The 17113-nt window shown below is 50.6% G+C and overlaps 2 protein-coding genes across 3 annotated transcripts in view; both read left to right on the top strand.

Moving 5' to 3' along the window:
• The first annotated feature begins 1302 nt into the window (after positions 1-1302).
• Positions 1303-3869, top strand: AGRP (agouti related neuropeptide). 2 transcript variants are annotated; one of them, XM_072872951.1, is made up of 4 exons: positions 1303-1549; positions 2404-2594; positions 2885-2979; positions 3615-3869. In XM_072872951.1, the coding sequence occupies exons 1-4, from the start codon at positions 1458-1460 to the stop codon at positions 3804-3806; spliced, it is 570 nt and encodes a 189-aa protein (XP_072729052.1). In that variant the 5' UTR covers positions 1303-1457; the 3' UTR covers positions 3807-3869. The 2 variants fall into 2 exon arrangements, with proteins under 2 accessions (XP_072729052.1, XP_072729051.1); XM_072872950.1 differs by having other exon boundaries at positions 3612-3869.
• A 734-nt stretch (positions 3870-4603) lies between these two features.
• The window catches only part of ATP6V0D1 (ATPase H+ transporting V0 subunit d1), a 37398-nt gene continuing 24888 nt past the window's right edge, over positions 4604-17113 (top strand). The window contains exons 1-2 of the mRNA XM_072872363.1: positions 4604-4790; positions 15293-15464. Of these exons, the coding sequence (XP_072728464.1) occupies positions 4661-4790; positions 15293-15464 (302 nt within the window). The 5' untranslated portion in view covers positions 4604-4660. The remainder of the gene's footprint in view (positions 4791-15292; positions 15465-17113) is intronic.

Genomic DNA, 17113 nt, shown 5'->3' with positions numbered 1-17113 from the left:
GTCCCCTGCAGTCCTGGCTGGTGAGAGACTGCAGAGATGCCACCTCCATCAGTGCATAGCCCCGTGCCTGAGGCTGCACGGGGCTGGTTGCAGCTCCCTCTGGGTTTTGGAGTGGCCCTCAAAGGTCTCTGCACCGAGAAGCTCAAGGAGCAACATCTGATGGCTGTGAAAGCCAGCGCTGGGGCTGGGGAGAACCAAGCAGCCGGTTCCTTCATTCCCACAGTTGGAGTCAAGGCCGGGATGGTCAAGGGAGCTCCTCTGAGAGCGCCTGGCTCTGGGGAGCTGCAGGTTTTCCAAAGGATATGTGAATGAGAGATGCAGTTAGCACAGGTGGGAGCCTGAAGAATCTGCAGACAGAGAGTGGTCAGGAGTTGGAGGACTTCTGGAGGCTCTGGACTATGGCTGGGTGCCTGCCAGCAGCTATGGGTGGGCAATATTCCCTTTGAAAATTGGCAGAGAGTTCAGTGTGTCTTTGGTCCTGGTATTTCTCTAGCTGGGAACTAGGAGATGTCCTCAGGCTGCAGCCTCAGTGCTACTCAGGCACAGCTGGAAAGGGAAGCGGCCTGGAAGGGCAGTGGGGATTGCTCCCAAGAAACTTGGGAGTTTGGGGCCAGTGGGGATCTGTTCCTCCCGGCAGCCGTGCAGGGCACAGAGGAGTCCTCCCTCCCGCACATTGCCCCGCCAGCTGCCTCTTCGTCCAGACAAAGCCCAGTTTCCAGAGAAGCCCACGTACCTGGTAGTTAGCAGAGTCATGTGGCTGCAGCACTTAATTAATAAAAAGCTGATATAAATTCCAGTAAGCATGTGGGGAGGAGGACATTGAGGCAGAGAGCAGTAGCGGTGCTCCCAGCGAGCTCTGTGGAGCAGCGAGCGGCAAGCCCCCTCTTTTGCTTGGAGAGGTCAGTGCTTACAATGGGAAGGGTCTGGGGGTGTTTGGGGCACAATACCCACAGCTGTGGGGCTCCCCACGGCGCCGAGGGGTCTCTCTAGGCAAAGAGCTGGGCGGTTTTGCGGGGATGGGGAGGTGAGGAGTGGCCGGCACAGCTCTGGGCTGCCAGAGCCAGGGCTGAAGCCCCAAGGCTGCCAAAGCAGCAGGTGCTGAGTTTTGCGGGACTTGGCTGCTGGCAGCGACTTGGGTCCCCCTCCCAGCCCCTCTTCTTTCGCTCCCTAAGAGCACCCCTGCCTTTTACAGCTTTCAGGCCCCCAAAGCCCACAGCCTGACCCTGCAGCATCTGCTCTCCCCCTGCTGAGGTTGCCCAGTCCTTCCCCCAGCTGTGCCTGGTGTGCTCCTCCTCCCCGCTGAGCCACTTCCAGCCCAGCCTCGCCCTCTTCTCAGCATTATAGCTTCACCTTCCTCCCTTCTGCTGGATCCCGCCACGAGCAGGGAGGGTGAAGCAAACCCTGCACTGTGGGCAGGTGAAAACCCTGGGCTGGGCCAACCGGGGGGACATCTCCCGATGATGGTGTCTGTGTCCCAGACAGTGGGGGCTTTGCATCCAAATGCTTCCCGCACAGAAGCCGTGCAGCTGAGTGTCAGTGGGTTTTTCAGGTAACTGGGTAGCACAGAGGGGCTGAAGCCCCCTGCGAGGGTCTTGGCCGTGACATCCAGCCCATCACTACATAGAAACACAGCCTAAGGGCTGGCAGCTGGAGAGCAGGGGAGAAAGTGGGACTGGGAGAAAGAGGCATTTACAGAGGAACTGGGCAAGAAGCAGGGAGGTGCTGGGCCATGAGTCGTGCTGCCCTCAGCACTGCTGTGGAAAAGGGCACGGGATGGAGCTGCTGGTGGGTACATGGCTGCCTCTGTGGTGGTACTTGGGGACCTCGTGAGATCCCAGTGCTGAGTGTTGTTGGCAAGGTCCTGGTCACATGCCCAAGCCCAGATGCATACCAGGAGGTAAATATTAGCATTTGGTCTTTAAAACTAGCGGCATTTCTGCACTCTGTGAGCACAAATGCCTGGCAGGAGCCGCATTGGATGTTTTGGCCCCATCCCGTGCACGTGCAGGCGGTGAATGCACGGCACCGCGATGGTCTGGTGGCTGCTGAAGGCTGTGCGTGGGGCAGGGAGATCCTGAACCACTGTGAAAAAGATCAGGTCTCAGTCCATCCTCTGCTGCTTACGCCCCTCCGCAGTGAGATTATGAATGTGCCCGCATGTGGGGTGCCCTATGGCACATGCATTAGCTCTGGAGGGTCCACGGGAAGCTACCAGGCATGTGGTGGCCTGAGAAAGGCTCTCAAGTCCAAGAGAGCAAACAGCCTGGTGCGGTGGCTGTGCTGGCAGAGGCTGCCCCTCATCGACACGGTGCTGCTCGGGGGATGATGGTGGCGGGGTGGAGGCAGGGGCCAGGCCAGGCTGCCAGCGGGCGGGCTGACGCTGGCCAGGACCCCTCTGTGCAGGTTGTCCCCCAGGACCATGCTGAACGTGCTGCTGCTGTGCTGTGGGCTGCTGCAGGGGATCCAGGCCATGCTCACCACTGACCTCAGCCATGGCCACCTGCAGAAAGTCAGTGGCGGGCTGGAGGGGGCGGACAGAGCCCGCTACTCCAGCCTGCTGCGGAAAGTCAAGGAGGTGTCTGCGGAGCCAGCGGGTGAGTCCTGTGGCCCCCCGCCCACCCGCTGCCCCTCACCAGCCTCTCGCTGGCATGCCCAGAGCCCCAAAAATAGAAGTGGGGACCCCACACCTGGGGTCAGGTGCAGGGGATCCCCTTAAAGCAGCACAGCTTCTCCCATCACTGTGAGAGCAGCCTCCTCCATCCTGCTGCCCTGGCATCCCACAGGCAGTGGGGGGCTTTTTTGGGGGACACACATGACCATGGGGAGCAGAATCAGAACAGACCCCCCCAGCAGCCTCTTTGTCCAGCCTCTCTGTATCTCGCAGGAGCTCTCCCCAGGCTGGGGTTTGAGCAGATGGCCCTGGAGGTCCAAGAAGCCAACGGTGACCTCATGCAGAGAGGTGGCATGCTGGAACCGCAGGTAATGCTCCCTGAGCTTTCTTACAGACACCCCAAAGAGCAGGGCAGCCTCGGGCTGCAGCAGCCTTATCTGTGCGCCTGGGGCCAGGGGTGGTTTGGAGCCCAACATGGCGCTGCCTGGGAAGGGAGTATCTGTTCGTCGCCTGCTGGGGAGCAGCCAGGGCTGGGACGAGCTGAGGCTGCACAGACCTGCAAGGCACTCTGGCACTCAAAGGAGGGTGGTCCAAGCCCGCACTCCTGCAATCCATTTAATTAACCTCAAGCGCAGCCCAGGAAGCTTCTGCAGAGCAGGAGCCCACCGGGCAGTGCCGCGTCTTGCCTACCTCGGACCCCAGTGCCTCTGTTCAGGCAGAAGTCATGGCACCTTTCACTAAAGTCGAGGCTGCGCTTCAAAATAAATGTGTGCATAAAGGCCTCGAGACATGGTAGACGAGGCAGTGAGACGCGCAGAGCCCATGGGGCTCAGTGGTGATTTCCAACAGACTGAACCCAGAGTTGAGCATGACAGAGCTCTCTGCTGCTGGCAGTGGCAGGTTTCAGCAGCCACCCTTGGCTCTCTCCCACGCAGTTCTTTATTGCTGGCGCAGTGGTCCAGCACCAACTCTTTCCCTCCTCTTCTTCCTCTCTCTCCAGCAGGCATCGTCCACAGAACTGCAAGCTGCGGGCCGCGAAGAGCGCTCTCCCCGGCGCTGTGTCCGCCTCCTGGAGTCCTGCCTCGGGCATCAGGTCCCCTGCTGCGACCCCTGTGCCACCTGCTACTGCCGCTTCTTCAACGCTTTTTGCTACTGCAGGAAAATCAGCACCAGTTTCCCCTGTGGCAAGAACTAGTGCCCGTGCCGCAGGGCTGCCTGCTCCTTGCCCACGCGTGCCACCTCCTCCTCTACAGCTGTAATAAACCAGCCATTAGCAAAACCCATCGCTGAGTGGGAACAGTTCAATGTGTCTGCTTGGGATCTCATGGGAGATGGGTAGCGGCAAGGTGCCAGTACCTGCACCCAGGTGGGCACCATGTCCACACAGCCAAAATTCCAGGGCACCTCAACCTAAAACAAAATGAGATTTTTTTTTTCCAGAGCAGCTCCTGCAGGGCCCTTCCTGGCTAGATGAGTGGTCTCTCAGCAGGAGTGGTGCCCCAGGAGGTGACATTTTGGCTGCACTGGGAGCTTTACTTGTGTTCTTCTCCTGCCAGTATCACTCATGGTGGCCCAGGGTGCTTTACACGCAGGGCCCCTGCAAGCTGTCAACCCCAAGGAACGAGTGACCAAGAGGGTACCAGCAGTATGGACACAGCCAGCACAAAGCATCACCTCCTCCACCACTAACCCATATACCACAAGGCATGCTCAGGGAGCAAAACACATCCGTGGAGGCTGTGAAAAGCTCTAAAAACCCACAGCCGAGCCCTTCGGGGTGCCGGAAGTGAACCTCAGGCCTAGGATCGGGTGAGGACTTGGTTGAGGGGGGTTTCAACCTGCTCCCTGGGGATGGAGGAGGCCTCGCAGGGGAGCACAGCTCCCGGCCGCCGCCATCCCGCTCCCAACCGCCATCTCCTCAGGCGCTTCCCGCCCTCGCACTGCCTGCCGGGAAGGGGGCGGGGACACGCGCGTGCGTAGCGTCACATGAGCGCCGGGCGGGTCACGTGAGGCGCCGGGGGTAGGGCGCTCATCTGGTCGCTTGCCGCCATGTCGTCTTTCCCCGAGCTGTATTTTAACGTGGATAACGGCTACCTGGAAGGGTTGGTGCGCGGTTTTAAGGCCGGGGTGCTCCGGCAGGGTGACTACGTAAACCTGGTGCAGTGTGAGAGCCTGGAGGGTGAGTGGTTGCGGGGCTCCGAGGCGGGTGGCGACCGCCCACCCCCTATACTGAGGGGAAGGCCCGGCTGGCGGGCTGAGGGGAAAGCTCAGCTGGTGTGAGGGTGGAGGGCCGGTGGGGAGGCGAGGGGCTGCGTGGCAGTGGGGAAAAGAGCTGACAGAAGCATTTTAGAAGCGCTGTCCCCTCTTCACCCCTTGGCTGAGCACGCACTTGGTCCTTCCTCCCGGCTGCTCCCTCCGAGCTCAGCTGACTCAGTTTCCCGGCCAGCCCGGCCGTGTGATTGCAACAGATGATACGGCGGTTTAAGGAAGCTTGAGCCTCCAGTGCTTTCTTGAGGTGGCTGTATACCTGTGCTCCGTGTCCTGTGGTTGATGGGAGCCTGGCAGGTTTGTCAGGCTTTGCTGGCAAGTCTTGTTTTGTGCTTCGCTTCCTAAATGGCAGGCAGCGCAGGAAGTCTTTTTAAGGCCAGAAGTGATATTATTGGGGTAATCTAACTTAATCCCTGATACCCATGATCAGTTTTTGAGGAGATAGGGTCGTCTAGGAAAGTACCTGCTGTTATTGAAGGATTGCTAGTGGAAAAATTCCAGTGCAGATCTAAGTAAATTCACTGGTGAATTATCCTTCACCTGTAATCTTGAATTCTCTTTTGAGGCTAATTCTGACTTCCAGCTGTTGTCTCTTTTCTAGATCAGTGTGTACGAACTTGGAGAGCTGTGAAGGTTTTTCTCTGTGATACTTGTTACTTGTGGTCAGCTCATCATCTTAATTAGTCAGTGCTAAACTGTTCTGTACCAGTGATGTGCTTAACAGTTTTCACTCATTGGCATCCAGAACCTGGATCACAAATCACGAAGATCAAAACTAGGTCTCTATTGAAATAGGTTAGAAACATATGTATCCAGAGATCTCGGTTGTTTTGGTCAATGTGGCTATAATTATTCAATTGTTCTTTTTTCTAAAAATACTAGTTAAGCATCAGCTTTATCTTGATGATCATCACTGAGTGACTGAAATTAGTATTGACTATCTAGAGGGATCCTTGGCCAGCTGAACCCTGGATGCAAGTTATCTGGAGCTGCTCACACAAACGGTAAACAACAGAAGGGGAACAGAGTGCCACGATGTGCCTCAGTGTCTACGTTAAAAATACCCAGGATGTTTTTACTTGGGACAGAAGCCTCCTTTCAGGCAGACTTTTATTGCAGCTCCTTTCTTGCAGCAGTCTCTGTTGTTCTTGCTATGGAGCCCAGGGCCTGAAAGAGGGCAGTGGGAGGTATTCCTGCTTTCTTGCTTGTCAGAAGTCTCAGCATGCCCTAAATGATCACTTTATCACCTTCCCTGCAGATAACTTCCTCTTTGTAGTCTTTCTGTATTTATAGCTTCTTTTTTTTCTCCCTTCCTTGCCTTCTGAACCAAGTTGTGTAAACTTAGCTCTCCCTTGGAGTGGTGTTTTCTGCATTTGGAATGAGTCAGTTTGGAGTTCCCATATGTTTGTCTTGGTATTGTCACTGTCCCATCCCTGAAAGCTCTCTGGTGGTGGCTGCTGCTGCTGTGCTCCTTGTCAAGCTTCATTCAGAGCTTGAAGGCTGTTCCAAGTTCACTGCCAATCTTATTCCTCTTCCACTTGGCTTTCTGTGCCCCTGCCTAGTGTGCTCTTGTAGAAGGATTTTCCTTCAAAGTAGCGTTGCTCTTGATCACTTATGTAGGTCTGTGATCAGACCATTTCTTTCCTCTGTCCCTTTGGTTCTGATTTTCCCACTTCAGTACCTGTTTTCTGTGGTCCACAGACTTTTAATGTGCGTTCTTTTTCTCCTAGGTGCTTGTCTGCACTAAATCCAGGCAGTGGCTAGCTTATTAGCAGCCAAAATAAGTACTTAGGCATAAAATACTCATACATTCTTCTCTACTGTTTCTATTTTGTCTTTGCTGTTGCCTCTTGTGCGTGAGTCTGGCTCTGCAGTTAGTCCCAGTCCTGGAGCAAATGATCACCTTGGCTGTGGAGAAATCCTGAAGGACCAAGGCTGTTCTGGGGCTGGTTCTGGGAATCGGGTGTCTGGCTGGTCACTGGTATTGACATTGCTTGGAGGATTGTGTGCTTCCAGGTCTGAAATGCTGCTCCCTCTTATGTGCTTGGATTGGTCTGGAAGCACAAAGGAATTGAATTCTCTGCTTCAGGACTTGGGCTGACAGCTTAGTGCTGCTGGAAGGAGGAGATCATGCTTTTCTGCATGATCCTCTGTCATCTCTGCTTGTCCAATCACAAAGTAAGCCAATTTGAGCTCTTGCTTCTTGATGAGTCAGAAATAGAGAGCTAAATAGGCTCTCTGTGATCAAGCAGGCTCCTGAGCTGACTTTAAGAAGGGGCAGGAAAACATGACCGGGATTGAGGGGAGGGTGAGAGCTGTTTTGTCTTAGGCTTTCTCTTGAAACCCTCGGCAATAATATGTTTAATCCCTTCTTTCAGCTCCAAAAGTCCTGGTGCTTTGGTTGTTTCTCAGACAGAGGTCCTTGTCTGCTGTACACCTGTGCTGGATATCGCTTGGAACCTGCTTGGCCCTCTCTATTGTAGCCAATTCCTGCTTCTGACACAAGGTGTCAGTGAAGGACTTGGAGCTGCTTTCCTCTGCTTCAGTGGTGTGAGCATGCATCTGTTCTTGAGTGGAATCTGTCTTGGATAACCAAACTTTAGAGTAACCCAGATTTCTACTGTCTCCAGTAGGATGGTGAGCTGTCTCCAGCTCCTAAAAGCCATGGTAGCCTGTTAGAGGTCTGGTATCATCTCTGGAGAATACAAAGATTTGTATTTTGTATTCTCAGAGTTCAGTCTGGGACTGGAATGTAGGTTGTCGGCAGGCTTTACTGTTGGTCTGCAATGCTCCGTACTGCAAAAAGTATATTGAGCTTGGGAAGTGTACAAAAGCATCTTCTAAAGAAACAGGAATTTCTTTACCTTCAAGTCAGTGTTCACGAGCCTCCTATTGTTAATATTCCTCTTGCTTCCATGGGAATGGTGTAGGAAACTGATTTCTTTCTGACCTGCTGGTGTGATAAAGGTGACTGGTATGGTGAAATCCAGCAGCAGGACGTGTCATCTTCCAGCTGGGTAATGAGGCTGTGAAATAGCCAGCTGAGAAGTGGCAGGTAGTTGGCTCAAGCTTGTTATTGTGGGCCTTTGTTGTCAGAGGCTTTCCAGAGGCTGTGTGTTTCCACTGCCTGTGGACTGTGTGTTTCTGTGGGTCCCAGTGCTTCTGTCCATGCAATTGGCTCAGCTGGAGACTTGCATGCCTTATGGAAACAGTGGTGTGCATGTAGAGGGATGAGATCTGTCCTGTTGTCCACTTAAGCTGTATGTGGAACTAGCCTCATCCCCTCGCAGGGGTCTGTCATGTTTTATTTGTGCATCTCAGCCTGCCGTTTATCAGTCTGCTGTGGACTTGACCCATGAAAACTCTTGGGTTTTCAGTCCTTGTAACCCCAAGGTAGTGGTGTCATGTCACATCAGCTTGGGGAAGAGCAGAGTAACCATCTGAGCCCCAAAGATGTATTTGGGAGGTGAATGGTAGCTAGGAGAAGCAAATACATGTGATTCTTTTAGAAAGAAAGGATTTCCAAGACTGTGGTCTCTCTCTTCTCAGTTTGGTCCACAGACTTCCATTTCTAGGACACATGCAAATCAACAGTGAAATTGGAGACAAGCTTGAAACAAGTAGGTCACACTTGTCCTAGATGCTGGCTCCATGCTAGCTGGAGGGCACGGTGGTCTGCCTGAATAGTACCCTCGCACATGCCGGAGCCTTGTTTTCTGTCAAATTAATCTGTAGCAATACATAGTGAGCACCAAACTCTTGATACAGGGCTGGATGGTGTGGAATAAACTACGACTGGCTGGTTGGATGGTGTTGAGTCTTGAGGAGTATTTCCAGGGTTGCTCTGCATAGCCCTTGCTGCCCAGAAAGGGAGTGCTGCTTTCAGTCAACTCGGGAGTGGATTGCTAAAGGCTTGCTGTCCTAAATGCCTCTTCAGTGTAAAGACATCCACTTCTCTCCCACCCTTTCCTCTTCCCTCTTTCTCCATGTAGAGGAGAGGTGATGAAATATATTGAAGTGCACTGAGCATGCAATTGAACCACTGTGGGGTAAAGTGTGTCTGTCTTCCTGTTGTCTAACCACAGGATGGCTAGATGCACTGAAGCAAAAGCCTGCCTGAGCAGAGCTGTGGGCTCTTGCCTCCAACAAATGGATGTTGGGGAGTGTGTCCTCTGTGCACTAGGCTTCTACTGAGTGCAGTGTGTGCTTTTGTTTTCATAGTCCCAAGGATCTTTTTTTCTCCACTGGAGGCTGCCTTTGCTTGCTTTATGGTGTTACATACTGAGTGTTCCCCATATCTCCTTTTGCTGAGAGAAGAGCAGGAGAGGCTGTGCTACCCTTCTCTCTTCCATTTTATCACTGTGGTCCTGCAATTTGGGCCCCAAAAAGCTGGAGCTAGGCTTCTCTTTCAGCTTAACTGCGTGGGCAGTGTGTCCTCTCTTGTGTAGAGAAGTTGCAGTGCTACCAGAGTTACAGACTACCTCCAAGAGTGCTTTTGGCACTGCAGTCCATGGTGGAGCTCATGGTGTTCTCCTGGGTGTGGGGGGAGTGGGATGGGTCCTTTCCTATGCAGCTCCTTTGCTGTACAACCAAGCAAGGAGAGGCCACTTGATGGTCCTGAAGTGTGGCCATGCTTAGATCCATCTTGAACTCTGAGAATGGTTCAGTCTGAACCCTGAACTTGGTGGGTGTAGGAGCCAAGCCATAATGTGGTAGGGACCTTTTGGAAGCACGATGATGATGCTCTCTGTCTTCTGACGTCTAGGAGTCCTCTGTGAAAAGCTGACCCTTGCTTGCTGGGACTGTGCAGGAGGACCGGCCCTGTTCCCAAGAGCTTTCATCTGCCAGATGAGGTAGAGCATATGGGAATGGTGAGACCTGTGGAGGGTATAGATCATTCCTGTCCTGTGAATGCTGGGTACTCTTGCAGCAACAGAGCAGTAGCCAAAAGGCTGTCCTCCTAATCTTGATGCTTTGTCCTGCGTCCTCCAGTGTAACAACTCACGGTGGCTGGTTTATCAGCTGTCCTGTTAAAATAAGCTCAAGGAAAACATTATTTATTGGAAGAAAGATGGCACTTCCACGGCCTGCTAAATCATGGTGGCAAACAAACACTGTGGTCTCTGGCTTCCTGCAGGGTTCAGCAGAGGCTCTTTGCTGTTTGTTCTGGCCTCCTCTACTGGGCAGAGACCTGCTTCATAGCTTCTCCTAGCTAAACTCCAAGCAGCAGCTGAGGTCAGTTTCTCAGCACTGGTACAGCTTCAGCCCTTGTTTGGGTCCTGCCCCTTGTTAGAAGGTGATGGTGTCTGGGTTTCCTGGCAAGTATTACCACTCAGCAGCCTGTCGGTGCTTTTGTCTTGTTTTTCCTCTGCTGTCAGCTCCTGCAGTGTGAGACTGCTTTCTGCCCTGTTTCTCTTAGCTTCTGAATGATTTGTTGCCCCTCCCTTAAACAGCTGCACTAGGTGCCGGGACGATGTCCTGTTAGTATACTGGACCTCTGAGGTTACAGCTGTGACTTAGTGCGGTCTGCTTTTAGAGATGGGGAGAAAAGGGTACGTAGGGGTGAAGCTTACTGGAGATGCAGGCAGACTAGGAGGGGTTACCTCGCCTTTTGGAAGGATCAGGAGAGGGCTACCTGGTTGAGGGGCTCCAAAGGAGACAAGACCTAGCTGTGCTGGGTTTGAAGCTCTGAGGGGAGTGAGTTCAACCCCAGGAAGGGCTGGGCTAGAAACACAGGCTGCTGTTTGGTGCTGAGGAATTCTCAGAGAGAGGGGAAGAGCTAGATGTGAGACACTGATGAGGAAAAGGCCCAAAGAAGACACTTCTCTGTGTCCAGCTGTGGCCCAGAGGAATTTGATGCCTGACAGCAGAGGAGAGGTGGCACATCACTGCTGGTGGTGGTGTGCAACCACAGAAAAGGTCTTAAATTCTGTGGGGAACGAAGAGTCTCTGGGTGCTTCTTGGGTGAGATTTCAGAGTAGCAGCTTCAGGAGTGTCTGAGGTGGCTATAAACAGACCAAATGGACAGCAACAAGCCAAATGGGCTGCAGTCTTCTGAAGGGAGACGTGGGCAGTGTAACTGATCTGTGGACTGCTGTGTAATCCCTCAGCTACTTTACTGCCTCAGGCCTGGGAGATGGCAAACGATATTTTAATTTTTATATATGCAGTGATGGCCCTGGGTGCTTTGGAGTGAGATGTCAGAGTTACAGCGGATAATTGTGTGAAAACATCAGTTCAGCTCAGAAGTTGCAAAAGCTAATTCCATGCCTGTGTGCAAGAAGACAAATGAGTCCTTGCCTGGAAGCACTTGAGCCCTTACCTTGATTTGGAGCTCAGCAATGCAGTTACAGGAGGATGCTGAAGAAGGAAGGGGTGGAAGTATGAGCAGGTAGGGCCATGCGTCACTCTGAGTAGGCCTTACAGGACAGGCTTTGATGACTGACAGATGTCTGAAAGACTGAGCAATGGCTTAATTCCTTGTTATGGCAAAGCATACTTGCAGGAGAGGATAGTAGTATTACTGTGGATCTGAAGTCTCTCAAGCAAATGTCATGTGAAATGTCGAGGTGTGGTGTTGGCACAGCGGTGTGTTGAATTAAGCTTCAGTTGTGTTTATGCCTCATGTACAGCCAGCTGCATTGAAACCAGAGGGCCTGATCCGAGAGCTGAAAAGAGGTTGCTGTAAGTACATGTCATGGTAATCTCAAACACTACCCTGCTTGAATACTCAGCAGAAAAAGGCTGTCTTTCTGACAAGCTGTTGTGTTCTTGCAGCAGGCAGCTTTCTGGGAACTGTGATCTGGCTATAATTTACCAGCTTTTGCAGGGGAGGAGAGAGAACAAAAGCGTTGTGGTAATTCAAGCGCTCCCTTGCCAAATGCTGGCTCAGTCTGTTTCTTAAAGTGCATGAACTGCTTGGAAAAATGCCAAAACAGGCAAACGTACCTTTCAAAAGCAATTGCTGGGTTGAGGCCGTGTGCTGCTGTTAGTCAGCATCTGGAGGAGCTCAGCAGGAGCGGCTGGGGTCTAGGTGCAGGTCTCTCTCCCTTTCGGAAGGCAGCTGGGGAAAAGGCATGGCAGAAGACTCACAGCCAGCATCTCATTGACATGCAGTGTGTGGGATCTCTGGCCCCTGCCCCTGCTGAGGTGCTGCTGTTGCTGCCAGAGGCTGACTCCAGCTTGGTCTGAACTTGCATTAGGAAATAGGAACTTGAGCTTTTGGAGAGCGTGGGGCTTGCTCAGCAGTGGGTCCACTTATTAGTCACCATGCTACTGGGACAGCTCTTCTGGCAGGGGATTTGTGAAACCACGGGATTAGTTCGTTCTTAACTGAGAAGGCTGACGTGAATAGTCCTATTAAAAACTCCCAAACCCCCTTGGCTGAGACTCGGTGACTGGCCCGGTGGCTAGAGGAGGACAGGCTCGCGTAAGGCACTGGTATGCTGTGGGATGCATTGAGTCAGGGTTTATAAATCTGGTCCAATTTTTGGAAAATATGTTCTGTTCTGTCTGCTTGGATGCTAAGAGATTCAGAAAAGTTTAGTTCCTGCAGTTTGTGGCTGGCCTTCCTCGTAAAAATTAATTCCAAGTGTTATATAAACATGGCCCTTATTCCAGTTGCAACATAATGTTGTGCTGGCTCCTGTGCTGTGGAGTTGGGGATGCAACCCCCTCATTGAGCAGGACAAAATGCTCTGGTCAAGCAGCTCATGGGAGCTTGCTCAGAGCTGTAGAGCGAGAGGCTGCAAGGCACAGCGTGCAGCTTGTGTGGCTATGGTCTAAATGCAATGCAGCTCCGACCTCCTGGAAGTGGATGGTACAGCAAACTCTACTTTTTGTGTCACTGGGTCTCTAGCGTCAAGTGACCCGACAGCAAGGTGGCTTCTTGCAGCCTCAAAAGTAAAAGCAGAGTTGCAGGTCATAGTGACACCAAAAGGAACCAATGGTTTTGCTGTAGCAGAGTTAGATTTGAGAAAACAAGCTGAAAGCTTTGGAAGCTCCCCTACTGAAGTAAAATGTGGTAGGATATGCAATAGCTGCTTCCTCTCCAAGGTCCTGCATAGCTGCAAAACAACATCACATGCCTTTTTGGGCAGGCTTAGTTTTCATTAGAGCTCTGCACAGTTACAGAGAACTGAAAGTAGGAGGTATATGAATGTAGTAGGTACTGCAGTTCCCTGTGCCTTCCCTTGCAGTCTGATTTTATGGGTGCAATACTCTTACCAGGACGCTTTCTCTCATATTCATTGAGCAACTGCTGAATTTTGCTCCATGCTTTCTCCAGCCTCTGCTAAAAGCAAACTAGTAAAGCACTGATCTGACAGTGGAACTTAGTTTCCACTCAGACTCCAAAGCTCATCATCCCAAGAGCTCTCAGAAGAGGGACTGAAACTCTTTAAGACATAATTCTGGTAGTTTTCCCCTCTGTAACTATATCTTAGCTTTCAAAAATCAAGTAATTGCAAAACAGATGGGTGAGAACTCTTTGTATGCAGGGTGCTGCCTGTGAGCTGGGCTTTTTAGAGGGTTTAGGAAGTTGTTATCTTCAATAACAATCCTATGCAGGCTGCATGGTGGTGAGGGGCATTCTGAGTTTTAGCATCATCTGGTGTTTGACATTGACAAGGGTCATGTTGAAAACTCCACTGTCTTGAGTTATCTGGACCAGGTTTTCCCACCTTGAAAGTGTGAACATAAGTTGATAATGTTTTGGTAGAATAAAACACAGCTTTTTAGCAGCAGCATAGTCTGGGGAGCAGAGATCTAGGTTAAGTTTCTGCTTTGCTTCAGCCATGATGCGTGTTGTTGGGCAAGTAGCTCTCTTTGCTGCGTCTGGGATTCCTTACTATACAAGTAAGAGTACCACCAAACTCTCCTGTAAAACACTGAAAAACATGACAGCACCTGAGCGCTATTTAAGTCTCTGGCCTTCCCGGCCCCCCCCCCCCCCATCTGTTTCCTGTGACACTTAGCAGTGGTAACTTTTTTGTAACTAAAAAGTGCTGGATCAAAACCATCTTTCTAGACCCCCTTGGAAATACCCGGAAGAGTTAGTCAGCTTGAAAGCCATCTGACCCTTCCACCGCTTGGGCTGAGGACAGTATTGCACTGTACAGTACAAGCTCAGTTTGGAGCCTGGTGTGGAGGAAGCTCTCCAGTTCGTGCCCGTAGCTGGGTGTAATGTCAAAAGATCAAACTCCTCAGGCTAGGCTGAGTCCTTGCTCTGACCTTGGTGCCATGGATGCTCGTGCCATAATGCTGTGGACTCGTACGGTTCAGTGGAAGGGTCTCAGTGCTCCTGCTTCAAAGAAACCAGGGAGAAATGTCTTTTTTGTTTTGGTTTGGTTTTTTTTTGTTTTCTCTGGATGGTATGTTCACATCTGGTTTGACTAAACTCTTCCAGCTATTCTCCTTTCCCCATAAAGGTCTTGAATCCCTAGGAGGGTGCTTGCCGAACTGGCCCTCTGAGGTGAAGCTGAAGGGAGATGAACATTATGTACCAGTGCAACTAGTAGAGCTTTGAGGAGTAGGATTATATGACGTTCCTCAGTTCTGGATTCAGTTTTTCCACAGAGACACTTAAATGCTTTTGGCTCAAATAGGGCTTTTATCTTGACAGAGCTCAGCATGTTGTGGTTGCTTGTTGGCCAGGACTGCAGCTTGGTTGGGCACCTGACCTGCAGCAAGGGTAACAGAGGAAACAAAGGTTTCCTCTACTTGAAACTGGAGGAGGGAAAGGCTTCTGAGCATGTTCCTTCATCCTGGGCAGGGGTTGCCTACCATACGAGACAGATTTAAATGGCCTTCCTCTTCACCAGCCCCTCTTCTTTAACAGTGCGATTAATTGGACTGACTTGATGTAATACCTAGCTGCTTTATAATTTCAGGGTTGCTGTTTGTGTCTTTTTGGCTTTGAAAGCTTTCCAGATGCTTCCGTATCACTAGTATCTGAGGAAACTTTTTTTGTGGGGGCAGATAGGTTCTTTGTCGTGATTGCTTCAGAGAAGCCTGCAACCAGAGCCCTTTTGGCTAGAGGAAGTGCTTAAGTTGTTTCTTTTTTTTTTCTAGATTTCTAGCAAATGCTTCTTAGAATACTTCCACCTTGATCAAGCACAGCGGACAGCTGGAACAGCTGTGTGCTCAGTTACACAGAGAGTGTCACAGTTTCCTCTTTAAGATGGGGCAAGGCTGATATGGTGAAACACTGATCTTTTACTGCATTTGGATTGTCCATAATAAAACTGAGCACAAATACAAGCATATGAGTTAAGACATGGGTTTTGTCTAGGTGATCTTTCAGAGAAGAGAATGCCTAGAGAAGTGCTGAGCAACAGCTTTCTTGGATATGCTCAAAAAAACCCCCAAACCGAACACAAACCCTGTAGAGTGGAATTATTCTTTCTTTTTCAGACTTGAAACTGCACCTCCAGAGCACAGACTATGGGAACTTCCTGGCCAATGAAGCCTCCCCGCTCACAGTCTCCGTCATAGACGACAAGCTGAAGGAGAAGATGGTGGTAGAGTTTCGTCATATGAGGAACCATGCATATGAACCCCTAGCAAGTTTTCTGGACTTTATCACGTGAGTACCAGGTGTTCATGAACAGCATTTGAACCACTGGTGTTCTTCCAGACTTGAGGGCACTCAGACTGGCTTTCTGCACTTGGCCCTGTAGGTGCTATGTTTTCTGCAGCTTCTTGAATTAAAGTGTTTTGGTTGTATCTGGAGGTCTCAAACCAGCTGCACAGTGTCACTACATTGTTAACGGCTTCTGCTCCCAGGGTGTGCATGCTTCATTGGCACAGCTTCTTAGCTGCCTTCCATTGCAGAATTGGTTCAGTCTCTATTAGAGCTGTCATTTACCCTTGTCCCTTGTGTTAAATGTTCCTGGGTTTTTTAAAATAGGATCCTGCTGCAAAACATATGCATGCCATGCACGTGCATGACAGCAGATGCCTGCTAGTTCTGACCCATGAAGGTCGATCAGCCTTCGTCAGGGCTGCTGTGATCCTGTTATCCCACCCCAGGGGCTGTAGGCCTTCCTCTGACCCCATTGCAAACTGGTTCAGGGAGTTGAGCTGGCCAAAAATTGAACAACTCTTCCCTTTTGGGGTTAATCTTTGACTGATTTATTTTTCTCAGCCAGCTCAGTGGGATCCAACAAACGCCAGCACTAGGGGAAGGGAGGGCCTAGAATATGCAGCGGGGAAAGATGGGGCTGCAGGAGCCTCAGCATGTCTCTGTCAGTGCATGAAAAGACAGAGGGTGTGCGCGATTCCACAGCAGGTTCGGCTGATGTGAAAAGCTTGAAATAGCATGGTGTTCTTGCAGGTATCTTCTCCTCGTGGTTTTGCACAGCCTTCTGCTTCCCTGTGTGCTGCTCTTTTAATCGGTAATAAAATGAAATTGCTAGCCTCTGTGAGATACCAGTTGTGCTAGTTTGCATCTGAAACATGGAAGTAAAATTGCCCTTTTTCCTTTCCTTAGTCTATGTTCCTGTAAGCTGTAGTTTGTCTTGAAAACTGCATAGCCGGTGGCCTTCTCTAACCAGTAAGGAGACGTGTCATGGACAAAAGTGAATTTCTGGTTCAGTAGAACGTGACTTTAACTTGCATCTCTGAGAAGATGGTACTCTGTTCTTGAGTCAGATAGCTGATACATCAGCATTCATTCATTAGATATAGTGAGATAGGGCTCATCACAGGCACTCTGGCAAGTGGTATTTAATCTTGCGTTTCTGGTAGTTGCGTGTGCGTTATCTTGCTTGCCACCTAGAGATTTTTGAATGGTGCAGGCTGATGTGGAAAGGCCTTTGTGGTCAATTCAAAGATTTTAAATTCTGGCCTATCTGTGGCATCTCCTGCATGTGCAAATATTGATTAAAGACCTGTCTCTCTGCTGTTTTTCCTTCCTGTTCTGTCCTGTCTATATCTGGACAGTAACACTATCTCATTTTTCTAACCCAATGGCTCATATCTGTTATTTTCTGGGTCACTGTGCTAAAGCTGCCTGTTTTTAAGCCTTTCCTATTTTCTAAGAAATAGTTTTTTCTTATATGTCTGTCACTAAAAATCATTGAATTTTGGTATCTGGCTACAGATACGGAGCAAGACATTAGCAAGACATTACCAAGCCCTCATTTTGCAGCAGTGTTTGCAATGGATGAAGCAGTTTCTAGCTCATCATCTTAGTTGTATGGAACAATCTCTTCTATTCTCTCAAACTTAAAA

Source organism: Ciconia boyciana, chromosome 9 (genome assembly GCF_034638445.1).
Source record: "Ciconia boyciana chromosome 9, ASM3463844v1, whole genome shotgun sequence".
NCBI lineage: Eukaryota > Metazoa > Chordata > Aves > Ciconiiformes > Ciconiidae > Ciconia > Ciconia boyciana.
Note: the sequence above shows the minus strand (reverse complement) of the source record. Positions and strands in the feature narration are given on the sequence as shown.